Raw genomic sequence first — 13,889 nt, 5'->3', positions numbered from 1 at the left:
CGTAGAAGTTAGCAAATGCTAAAAGTAAAGACACAATGTTTTTAATAATTTAAACTTCATATAGTGTTAGAAAAAATAATAACAAGGCTTAACTTTTAAACTGTCTTATACATTATTTTTGGTAGAGCTTAAATTCTTAAGTATTTAGTAACCAACCTCTGACAGAGGAGTTATTGAAGTAGCAAAATGATTACCTTAAACAGGACACTTTCCAAGCATCTTAGTGGCTTTACTCTGCTAGTACTATTCCATTAAAGTTAGGTAGTTACTCTTCCTCCTCTAAAAGGATAAGAGCTAAAATATCTATATCATAGTTATGTGTATACATGTCTATAGGGGTATCTAGGTGTGTGTGTCTGTGTTTGTGAGTGTGAGCATGCCTGCACAAATACCCTTCATTCCACAAAAAAATATTACAAATCTCACTCTTAAGGCTCTTTAAACATAAGGAAACTGAGGCTCAGACTTTAAGTGATGTAGATTAGCTTGTTGTTTCACAGTCGATTTTTGGTTCTATTCAAAACTTCAGAACCCCATGAGAAGCTTTCGTGGCAAAGATACTGAAGTGGTTGTTCATTACCTCATTTTTCATATTAGGAAATTGAGGCAAGCAGAATTAAGTGACTTGTTCTGGGTCACAAAAATAGTAAGTCTGTGGCCAGATTTTACCTCACATCTTCTTGACTCCAAATGCATTGCTCTATTCCCTGCACTGCAGAGTTTCACTAGGTTATACAGTATGGACTTAATGTTACACAAAATGAAAGTCAGGCACAGAATTTAAATTCAAGACATTTTTAATTCTGAATCTGACATCTGCTACTATGTGGTGTAACACTTGGAAAAATGTGGATCACACATCTGGGTGAATAAGAAAAATAGTCTTAATGGGGGCTGGATCACAGTGGGAAGAAGGTGGAAATTTATTTTTTGTCCAATCAAAAAGGATGATCAAATTGAAGTCGTTGTCCCTTCATAGCTTTTCTGAAAGCATTTTTAACTTCTTTGTTTCTCAAACTATAGATGATTGGATTCAACATCGGGATAACTGTGGTATAAAACAATGACACCATTTTGTCTGAGTCCATTGAATGGGTTGAGCTGGGTTGGAAGTACATGAAGGTGACTGTCCCATAAAATATGAACACTGCTGTGAGATGGGAAGCACAGGTGGAGAAAGCTTTCTGGCGCCCACCAGCAGAACGGATCTTCAGGACAGTGATGAAGATGAACAAGTAAGAGAAAAAGATGACAAGAAATATAAAGGATACATTTAATGAAGCTAAGATGAAGATTATTGATTCAGTGATATGAGTTTCAGAGCAAGAGAGAACCAAAAGAGGGGGAATATCACAGAAAAAGTGATGGACTACATTGGACCTGCAGAAGGAAAGACTAAAAATACTTCCTATGATGATGGAGGAGGACAGAAATCCCCAGATGTGACCCCCAGTAAGCATATATGCACACATTTTTGAAGTCATGATAGTGGTATAATGTAGGGGTCTACACACAGCAGCATGACGATCATAGGCCATGAAGGCTAAAAGAAAACTTTCAATACCAGCAAAGCTCGCAAAAAAGAACATCTGAGTAGCACATCCATTATAAGAGATGACCATGTCCCCAGTGAGGAGCCCAGTCATCACCTTGGGAATAATGGTGGAGGAAAGACCAAAATCTACCAGAGATAGATTCCTGAGGAAAAAGTACATAGGAGTATGGAGGCAGGAATCCCAGGAGATAAGAGCTACTATCCCCAGGTTCCCTACCAGGGTGATGAGATAGATGAGGGTGACCATTATGGAAAGAGGAACATAAAGACCTGGGTCTTCTGTTAATCCTGTAAGGATGAAGGCATTCACTTCAGATGTGTTCTCCATAAAAGTCATTTGAAAGTGATGTCATTATCCTGGAATAAAAAAGAATAACCATTACAAAAAATCAACAATCATGAAAAATTACTCTAAGATATAAAACATAGTCATAGACATAACTTATTTGGATGGTAGAAATAGAGAATCAAGTGTCAAAGAACATCTAAAAAGCTATTATAGTAATTATACTAGGTACCTCAAATTCATTCATGAAGTTTCTTAGAGAGAATACTTAAGGTATTAATATTTACTTTTTTATTCAAATGTATTTTACTTTCCCAATTAGGTGTAATAAAAAATTTCAATATACATTTATGGAAAGTAAAAGATTCAAATTGTCTTCCTGCCCTCCATCCCCTTCCTGTTATTAGATCTTGGTTATGCATATGTTATCATGAGAAACATACTTCCATATTAGTCATTGATGTGAGGGAAGACTCATATAAAACCAACCCCCCTCCTCAAAAAATAACCAATATACTAATGTGAAAAATAGTATGCTTTGATCTGCATCCAACTCTTAACATTTATTTTTCTGGAGGCAGACAGCATTCTGTGTCAGGCACCCCTCATAATTATCTCAGATGATTCATTATATTACTGTGTAGCAAAGTCTTTCACAGTTGGTCATCCCACAAGATTACTGTTACTGCATGTAATGTTTTCCTGGTTTTTATTTGCTCTGCATCAATTGATATAAGACGTTCCAGCTTTTTCTGAAATTCTTCTGATCATCATTTCTTATAACTTAATAACATGATATTACCAACATTTAATCCAATTTATTCAGTCATTCCCCAAATGATGTAAATTCCCTCAATTTCCAAATTCTTGCCAGCAAAAACAGAGCTGTTAAATATATTTTCCATAAGTACATCTTTTTTCCTTTTTCATGCTATTTTTGTTATGCAGACCCAGTAATGATCAATGGACATGCACAGTTTTATATCCCTTTAAACACACTTAAAAATTGTGCTCCTGAATGTTTGGACCAGTTCACAACTATAATATCAATGCAAGAGCATCCCCATTTTGCCATTTTACCTTCAAATTTATCACTTTCCTTTAATATTGGTTAATTTGATAAGTGTATGGCAGTATCTCTGTTTCTTTTTTATATTTGCATTTCCTAATCAAGAAACGGGGGCATCTGAATCATTTAGTTAATTGGGAGTCAGGCTTACAGACAGTAGGTCCTAGGTTCAAATCTGGCCTCAGATACTTCCTAGCTATTGTTGTAAGGAAGAGAGGATTTGAGCACATGAGGTAGGTCTGCAGGGAGATAGAGATGCAGAGAAACAATTTTAGAATGTGGTTGGAAAAGTGTACTGTGTCTTTCTCTAGTATGACCAGGAGGGACTGGCTGATTTCCAATGGTGCCTGTTTCTACCTTGTCTTTCCCATCCTACCTGCTTATCTCTAGACATGTTGTCATCTACTGAGCTTCCTCGTGTGATCCTGAACCACTCTAGGTCATCTGCTGTAAGATTAGGTCTGAGGGTCCTTCTGGATCCAGGATCTCTACTGGTTCTGGTCTTGCCTAACTGCCAAAACCCGCTACCTCTATTACCATCAAAAGAAAGGAGTTTGGATTAGTGTAGATTTGTTTATATTAGGGCCTGGGGTCTTTAGACAGATAGGTAAGGATCAGTGTAGTTTCAATCTGTGAAGACTCTTGGTGACAGGACATTTAGATCTGGGGGGTTTAGGTAGTTTAGAATTATCCAAATTCACTTTTCACCTTCCCTAGTTTAATAAATCCAACATCTGGTCCTGTTATATGGTGTTCTGTGTTTGTTACCTCAGGACAGGCTCTGTCTAGACTGGACCTGTTAGCCTGTCAGTCCACAGTTGCCCTCCCAAAACAGTTAATTTTCTGATACTGGCGTATAATTAAACTTCTAATCCATCCCCCAAACCACCCTCCATTACACTATGTGACCCTGGTCAGGACACTGAACCTCCATTGGCTAGTCTTTACCATTCAGCTGGAGGAGTAGAAACATAGAAGAAAAAATTAAGGGAGAAATTAATAAAATCAAGAATGATATAACTATTAAAATAATAAATAAGACTAGAATCTGGAACACTGAAAAAGCAAACAAAATAGACAAAGTACTTGTCAACCTAATTAAAAAAGGAAAGAAGAAAAGCAAATTGAGAGCATCTCAAAGATGAAAAGGGGGACATCACCTCCAATTAAGAGAAAATTAAGGCATTCATTAAAAATTAATTTGCCCAATTATATGGCATTAAATATACTAATCTAGGCAATATAGACAAATATATACAAAAATATAATCTGTCAGAATAAATAAATATTTAAAATAATTAAAAAACATGAACTAACAGAAGAAGAAATAGAATTCTTAAATAATCCCATATCAGAAAATGAAATCCAATAGGCCATCAAGGAACTCCCTAAGAAAAAATCACCAGGGCCTGATGGATTCACAAGTGAATTCTATCAAACATTTAATGAACAGTTAATCCCAATACTATACAAACTATTTGACATAATAAGCAAAGAGGGAGTTCTACCAAACTCCTTTTATGACTCAAACATGGTACTAATTTCAAAACCAGGCAGGTCAAAAACAGAGAAAGAAAATTATAGACCAATCTCCCTAATGAACATAGATGCAAAAATATTAAATAGTATACTAGCAAAAAGACTCCATCAAGTGATCAGAAGTGTCATCCAACATAATCAAGTAGGATTTATACCAGGGATGCAGGGCTGGACCAATATTAGGAAAACCATCCACATAATTGACCACATCAACAAGCAAACAAACAAGAACCACATGATTATCTCAATAGACGCAGAAAAAGCCTTTGATAAAATACAACATCCATTCCTATTAAAAACACTAGAAAGCATAGGAATAGAAGGGTCATTCCTAAAAATAATAAACAGTGTATATCTAAAACCATCAACTAATATTATCTGCAATGGGGATAAACTAGATGCATTCCCAATTAGATTAGGAGTGACACAAGTATGCCCACTATCACCTCTATTATTTGACATTGTACTAGAAACACTTGCAGTAGCAATTAGAGAAGAAAAAGAAATTGAAGACATTAAAATAGGCAAGGAGGAGACCAAGTTATCACTCTTCGCGGATGACATGATGGTCTACTTAAAGAATCCTAGAGATTCAACCAAAAAGCTAATTGAAATAATGAATAACTTTAGCAAAGTTGCAGGATACAAAATAAACCCGCATATGTCATCAGCATTTCTATATATTTCAAGCACAGCTCAGCAGCAAAAACTAGAAAGAGAAATCCCATTCAAAATAACCTTAGACAAAATAAAATACCTAGGAATCTATATCCTGAGACAAACACAGGAACGATATGAACACAACTACAAAACACTCGCCACACAACTAAAACTAGACTTGAGCAATTGGCAAAAACATTAACTGCTCATGGGTAGGATGAGCTAATATAATAAAAATGAACATCCTACCCAAACTTATTTATCTATTTAGTGTCATACCCATTGAACTTCCAAAAAATATATTCGCTGATTTAGAAAAAAACATAACAAAGTTCATTTGGAATAACAAAAGAACAAGGATATCCAGGGAAATCATGAAAAAAAAAATACAAAGGAAGGGGACCTTGCAGTCCCAGATCTCAAACTATATTACAAAGCAATGGTCATCACAACAATTTGGTTCTGGCTAAGAGACAGAAAGGAGGATCAGTGGAATAGACTTGGGGCAAGTGACCTCAGCAAGACAGTATATGATAAACCCAAAGATCCCAGCATTTGGGACCAAAATCCACTATTTGATAAAAACTGCTGGGAAAATTAGAGGGCAGTGTGAGAGACCTTTGGGAAGGGAAAGACTTTAAAACCAAGCAAGACTTAGAAAGAGTAACAAAATGTAAAATAAATAATTTTGACTATATCAAATTAAAAAGCTTTTGTACAAACAAAACCAATGTAACTAAAATCAGAAGGGAAACAACAAATTGGGAAACAATCTTCATAAAATCCTCTGACAAAGGTTTAATTACTCAAATTTAAAAAGAGCTAAATCAATTGTACAAAAAACAAAGCCATTCTCCAATTGATAAATGGGTAAGGGACATGAACAGGCAGTTTTCAGATAAAGAAATCAAAACTATTAATAAGCATTTGAAAAAGTGCTCTAAATCTCTTATAATCAGAGAGATGCAAATAAAAAAACTCTGAGGTATCACCTCACACCTAGCAGATTGGTTAAGATGATAGCAAAGGAAAGTAATGAATGCTGGAGGGGATGTGGCAAAGTAGGGACATTAATTTATTGCTTGTGGGGTTCTGAATTGATCCAACCTTTCTGGGGGGCAATTTGGAATTATGGCTAAAGGGTGATAAAAGACTGTCTGCCCTTTGATCTAGCCATAGCACTGCTGGGTTTGTACCCCAAAGAGATAATACTGAAAAAGACTTGTACAAGAATATTCATAGCTGCACTCTTTGTCGTGGCCAAAAATTGGAAAATGAGGGCTTACCCTTCAATTGGTGAATGGCTGAACAAATTGTGCTGGTGATGGAATGTTTGTGATGGAATACTATTGTGCTAAAAGGAATAATAAAGTGGAGGAATTCCATGGAGACTGGAACAACCTTCAGGAAGTGATGCAGAGCAAAAGGAGCAGAACCAGGAAAACATTGTACACAGAGACTGATACACTGTGGTACAATCGAACATAATGGAATTCTCCATTAGTGTCACTGCAGTGTTCCTGAACAATCTGCAGGGATCTAGGAGAAAAAACACTATCCACAAGCAGAGGACAAACTGTGGAAGTAAAAACACCGAGGAAAAGCAACTGCTTGACTAAAGGGGTTAAGGGGCCATGTCTGAGGAGAGACTCTAAATGAACACTCTAATGCAAATACCAACAACATGGAAATGGGTTCAAATCCGGAACACATGTGAAACCCAGTGGAATCATATGTTGGCTATGGGGAGAGGGGAGGAAAAGAAAATTATCTTTGTTCCATTGAATAATGTTTTGAAATGACCAAATAAAAATATTGTTTTAAAAAAAAGTTGATTCTATTCCACCTAGGTATGTGACATGGACAAAGTCTTTGAACATCTCCAATTCTCAGTTCATTTTTGAAATGTGTACGATCATCTCAGATCTGAATACAATAAAATTTAGGGTCAGATCAAATGTGATACCGACAATGAAACAAAGATGAAATAGTACAAAGGTATCCACAAGGAAGGCTAGGGCAAAGATCACTGAATTTGGTGGTAGAAGTTTTGGGGTGGAATTAGAGGTTAATTTGAAACTATAGGCAAGTAATTTATCCTGAATAAAGCCTGATTTCTTTATTTGTGAAATATAAATCAGTAATTTTCAAACATGCACTAATTCTCAGGACAATTATGAGGATATATTCCTATCTAAATTGCAAATTATATTCTCATTATTATTGATATTAAGTGTCTTCCTTTTTATAATCTACTCAGATTTTCCACTTTACCGGTTTGCCATGGCCTCCATCTAATCATGCAGATTCTGTACTTGAAGGACACTTGCCATCAAAGTTCTATTTTATTGGTAATGGAGGAGAACACTGGCTAAATTTAAGTAGAGCCTTTGACATATTTGCTACTCCTGAACTTGAGGACAAAATGTGAAAAAAGACAGAGAAAAGCACAGTGTGGCAGAGTCAGAATTTGTTGAAGACTTAAACTGAAGAAGGAGTAAACCATGGCTCACTGTCCTGTTGCAAAAGTTTTTCTTAAACTCCTACCTGTTAGTATCTCCTCCTTGCTGCAAAATTCCCTTGTATTTATTGTTCATATATATTTTTGTTGATATATTTATATATAATATTCGTTATAAAATTTTATGTTTAGTTTCACCAAATAGAATTTGGTTCCTCATGGACAGATAAAAATATTTATTTGTCTTACCAAACTTAGAACTGGTCCTTACTGAAGATAGTGGCTTTGTAAATTATGGTGGAATTGAATTAATTAATCATTTATTTGTTCAAACAAATACTCTCACACTAATCAAATTATGACATTACCAAAGTGAGGAGGGATGACTAACTTACTGTGTGGTCCATTCAAGACTCAAGAATATCTCAATAGGCTATAATTTTCAGTTAAATATTAAATTTAGAAAGAAAACATGCAAACTTTTTACTTGGTTTATCTGGATCATGATGTATACTGTCTCAGAAATTGTAGATCATAATCTGGGATCACACAGACCCAGTTCATGGTATGTGTATGTGTTTGTGTAGGTTTCTGTAGGTGAGTGCATATGTTCTCTTAAGCAATATAATAGTCACATGATTCTCTTCAATAAACTCAATAGACTTTGCTATACAAAAAAATTACAATTACTATTGACAAGAATGAATCTGAAAGTTTTAAAAAAATGTGCTTTTTTGCATGTTTTCGCAAAAAAAAAATTTGGATAGCAGTGATGGATATCCCTTCAATTTACAATTCATTATCACCAAAAAGATAGCCATCATCCAATTCATAAATATACAGAAGATGTAAATAAACATTTTTGGATGAAGAAATCATTTACATATAAATTATTTTAAAAGTGTTTAAATCATTTCATTAGAGAAATATAGACAAAAACATTTCTGAGTCAGCATCACACCTGAATTGACTAAAAGGAAAAAAGAGGAAAATTATAAATGTTCAATGTAGGAATACTTTCTAACATAATCATTAAGCTCAATCAATTCAGTGTGGACTATCCCATTAACTGATTTGCTGTCTATGGGGTTATGTATATTTTTATTCCATAGAGACAAATATGACCACCTCAGATTACAGAAGATGACTACAGTTATTACGAGGTGAATGAAGAGAAGCCAAATAGACATGCAAGAATTCTCATTTCCTAACAGAAAATAAGGGTGAGAAATGTGTTTATAATTAGGACTGTGGCATGTGGTCCCCATAAAAGATCCAGGAAATATAGTGAGACATTCAAAAACTTATGTATCAGTGGTTAAACACATGAGGTCTGAGACAATTTGATTAAAACCTTCATTAAGGAAGACTTTTCAATAATCTGAAGTGGTTTTATAGATGTATTCTTTCTTCCCCTTTAAAAATAAGACTCCAAATATTGGAAACAACCAAGCCAAGCAAGTAATTAATTAAGGGTAATGATTGACTAGATAGAAATAAAAAATTTGGTAACTATATTTTTAAGTTTATTGAGCAACCTGAATGTAATGTATTTAGCTATTTTATTTGTAGCCTCATTTTAGCAGTCATTCCTATAACTTCTTATATTCATATATATATATATATATATATATTCCTATAACCTACTTAGTCTTCATTTTGCAATAGGGTGTTGTCCTATTCAGGCAAAGGACCTCTGTATCATGTAACTCACCACTGGGAAGGTAAGTGTCCTCCAGAAAGAAATATTGTATACCATATGACTCAGTAAGGGGAAATTGAATCCTCCAATAGGTCTTTTCTGGTGTCCTATTCAGGCAGAGGGGAGACTAAACAAAATAAAGATTGCCAGAGTAACACTGATCATCAGTAACATTGTAGGAAATCATTATGAGTGGACAAAAATATAGGTTTCATGTGAGAATAATGGATCCAGAAATTTGTTGGACTAAACTTAAGAGATATTGGAAAGGGCTTTCCCAAACAGGCTGCAATGTACAGGGTTGTTGAAAATTCTTAATGTAAATGTAATCACCTGGTTTAAAATTTTGCAATGAGAAATCTATAAGCCTAGTCTGAACCATTGCTCTGATTCATTATAATTCTTTGACTGTTTTCTAATTATCTTATGTATATGGATATAGCCAAATCCACTTCCAAATGGAGGTATATGCTGGTGAAAAAGGTTTTTTTGATTTTAAAAGAAGATGACCGGGGGCAGCTGGTGACTCAATGGATTGAGAGTCAGGACTAAAGATGGGAGGTCCTAGATTCAAATCTGGCCTCAGACACTTTTGAGCTTTGTGACCTTGGGAAAGTCACTTAAACCACATTGCCTAGCATTTTCCACTATTCTGCCATGGAGCCAATACACACTATTGTCTCCAAGATGGGAGGAAGAAGTTTTTTTAAAAAATTACTAATAATAATAATAAAGGAAGATGACCAAACAACATTTCATAATGGGATATATGACAGTCTCCATTAGGTTTGCTCCTCAAATAGAAAAAAAGCCGAAGGCAAGACATAGAATTTCCTTGCACAGTTTTCCAATCAATCTCCTTAACTCTTTATTCGTACTCAGTTTCTTTCCTGTAGACTGAGGATAATAAGGAACATGAAACCTCAGATAAATTCCCAAATCAGCGTAAACTCTAGGCAGGATAGTATCTGTAAAATGAGAGCCACATTCAGAATCTTTCTGAATAGTGGGTACACACTTTGGAACAATTTCTTTTTATTTGACAGAGAGGATGCTTTCCTTTTGAATTTGAAAAAGACTCCATCCATCTAATTAATTGATCAACTTTAATAAAGCACTGATTTAAATTTCCCACTTTAGAAATACTGAGGAAATCAATTTGCATATTATGAAAGGGTTGATAAGAGAGAGGATAACCACCATATGCAATATTTTAATTGAATATTTTGGTTTAAATTACAACTAAGCACCTATTTTGTGAAGGAGCCACAATAGCTACAAATTTTAAAGTTAGAATGGATTAGTGCAGTGTTTCCCATTTAGTGGTTCACAAACTCTTTGGTATGTTACAAGGATAGTCCAAGGAATTAGAGTTAATCAAATGTTTTTCTTGCCAAAAGCAGTAAATAATATATCAATTAAATTACATATCTTTTATTCTGTGACAACAAGCATGCACATGATTGAAGCAATTTAGTCTTTTTTTCGGCAGTATTTGGAAATTGTCATAATCGTGTCAATATATGTTTGAAGGTTTATGCAAATAATACATAAAATATTGCACTGCTCATGATAAGATTGAGGGCTTCTTTCAGTTTTTCAGCTTCTCAAATTGTTCCCAAATTGCACCAACAGTTCTTTATTTATATACAAATTAATTCTTAATGTACAGTCACAACCAGATGCATTCACATCTATCTATTCTAAACAGTATTCTAGAATAGCCCCATTTCCTTCTATCACCATGTAGATCTGAGAAACCTTCTGACATTATATTATGAAGACAGTGTGAAGTTTCCTGTTGTTCTTTGAGTCAAAATATCAGTTGGTTTGGGAAGCAGACTCATGGGACAGTCTCATTACAAGCCTTCTTGAAACCATCATGAGACCATTTCAAATTTTTCACTGAAACTTCATATTGCCTCTCATTTCAGTAGTTTTCCAATTTTGAAACTTCCCAAAGTTGTAAATTCCCTATGTACAACCATCATCTTCAGATGTTATTGTTCCTCCACTGGCAAATTTTTAAATTATCTAGTTAGGAACATTGCTCAGTCATTCCATAGAATTTCTTTGAGAGTACAGCCAGTTATATTGTATATGCCAGGCACTGGGCTGGGCTAAGTGTGTTATAAAAACTAGTTTATTTGATCCTCACAACATGTAGAGGAGACAGGTGCTATTAACCATTATATATATATATATATATATATATATATATATATAACACCATTTTAAATTTGAGAGCACTGAAGCACACAGAAGTGAAATGATTAGCCCAAGCCTATACAGCTAGTGTCAGAGAATGGATTTGAAATGAGATATTCCTGACTCCAGGCTAAATGCACTTTGCCATGTGTCCAGACTCTGCCTTCAAGAAAATAGTAATACCTGAAGAAAAATTTTCCCTATCAAGCTTAGGCTTTATCTAAATATTGGTAAAAGGAAGGAAACATCTGCAACTCAACTTTGAGAACATTTCTTATTCTTTTTCCCCATCTTCTAGGTGAGGACTATCTTTTTCATCTTTTTTATAGTCTCAGCCCATAGAACAGTTCTTGGCACATAGTAAGAGCTTATTAAATACTGTTGACTTAATGATCATTACCCTGTAGAAAAAGAAAATAATTCATTTGTTTTCAGTGATTGGTTAGGAAGCTAAATTTACAAATAAATAATTCCTCTTTTCTACTAATAAATTATGAGACTGTCCTACCTTTTTCTATCTCATATTTTTATGAGCAAAGAGAATATATGGATGTTCACAGAAGACTAGTATCTCTGGTTTGTGAGTTTGTGAATTTGAATAACTTTGGAAGAGAGAATAAGGAAGAAGACTATAGAATTGTGCCTCACTAAAACCTAATTAATGTACAAGTCAAAGGACATCATGACAATATCATGTTGGTTCTTTTCTATTATCAAGGACAACTATGTGGTCAAAATTTCATTTTACTCTTGTTTTAAATCAAAATAAAAGCCCAAAGTCGATGTTTTTCTATGTTTAAGATAGTGTTCAGCCAAACACATTTTAAAATATAGCATTAAATTTTCCTTGTAAATCTCTCTCTCTATATATGTATTTATATATATAATAAATATGTATATATCATTTAAATATATATTTAATTATGTCTGAATTCATTAAAATAATTCTATTCAGTAAAGTATTTAGAACAGAAAAAAATTATTATGTAATTTGACAGATAATGGGAAAAATTTATCTTCTTGCTGGATTACTTCTTTTAACTCTTCCATGATGTCCCATATACAATACATGTAATAATTAATTGGAGTTTTATAAAACAATATTTAGGATATTGAAAATTATAGAATGAATTAAAATTTTGTATTTTATTCTTCTAATTGAATAAGCTGAATTTTCTACTGAATATTTCCAGTAAAAGTTAATACCTTCTGTGTTGTATTCATGATAAAAAGTAATAAAAATAAGTGAATGATAAAAAAGCATTTGTTAGGTCCCTAGTATGTGCAAAGTGCTATGTCAAATTCTGAGGTTACACATTGAAAATAAGAAAACCATCCCACCTCCCCCTCCTGAGGAACTTGACCTGTATGGCAGGTTTCCATTCATGTACATGTTGTACATCAATAAAAGAAACGGTTTTGGGCTTGAGGGGAGGAAGAAGTGAGAAGAGAATGAAGAAGGAAGAAATTGGAACAGAGAAGGCACATGAAGGGAAAAGAGGAAAGGACTGGCAGGCCAGGCAACACATGGTCAGGTTACTTAGAGGAATGATTGTCTATGCTTTCTAATAAACTTTATATAATATCATATTGTATATAATATAATATAATATAATAATCTGGGTAGAAATATTATTTCAATTCTTACAATGGGTCAGGTAGGATTCTATATCAAAATAAGTATGGTTGTTACTTGCACTGAACCAATTACAATAAGATGGCTTCTCAGAAGTTATCTACCTCAAATCACACTTGACCAGGAGTCACATTTTATTATTCCCTGTTGGTTTCCTTATGAAGATGGAATTTTTATTCATCAGAAGTTCAAAAGTGAAGGAATAATATATGGAAATTCCATTGTGTATTTGATTCTCACAAGGGATGAGGACTTGTTGGGTAGGATCAAAATAAATGGGATTTAGGGTTAAGGTAACCCTAACCCTAACCCTAACCCTTATCCTTACCCAGATCTAGTAATGTTGGAGGAGTGAGAGGAAATTCATTAATTTATCCTGAAATTTGAGTTAGATAACAAAAGAAAAACAAGCGATTGTTAAGACATTAGTTCTGAGCAGTCAATTCCCCACATGCCAGAGGTAAAATAAAATGGGATTTTTTGACTAATTCTATGGGATGTTCAAAATCAAATTACCAAATGATGTCAAGAATGAAATTTTGGAGAAATAAATCAATTAGGCAGACTTAGATATGAAAAAAAAATCTGCAGTACTCCAAAATTAGCATGTGACAAATAATGAGTGCAAAAGGAGATTATACCTTCTAGTAATATAATCAGATGTGTGATGGAGTTCAAGATCAGGTGAGGGAAACATAGAAAACTAAAAATAAGAAAAGGAGGGGAGTGTCTATCTGGTCCTTTGAGGAAACAAAAGATACTCTACTAAGGAA

General features: G+C 34.1%; 1 protein-coding gene across 1 annotated transcript; it reads right to left on the bottom strand.

Moving 5' to 3' along the window:
- Positions 1-938: 938 nt before the first annotated feature.
- LOC100026607 (olfactory receptor 5B2) lies at positions 939-1,883 on the bottom strand. The gene has a single exon (XM_001377119.4). The coding sequence runs from the start codon at positions 1,881-1,883 to the stop codon at positions 939-941; it is 945 nt and encodes a 314-aa protein (XP_001377156.4).
- Positions 1,884-13,889: the final 12,006 nt, after the last annotated feature.

This window comes from Monodelphis domestica, chromosome 6 (genome assembly GCF_027887165.1).
Source record: "Monodelphis domestica isolate mMonDom1 chromosome 6, mMonDom1.pri, whole genome shotgun sequence".
In the NCBI taxonomy this organism is placed as follows: Eukaryota; Metazoa; Chordata; class Mammalia; order Didelphimorphia; family Didelphidae; genus Monodelphis; species Monodelphis domestica.
This window is presented reverse-complemented; position numbering and strand designations above follow the sequence as displayed.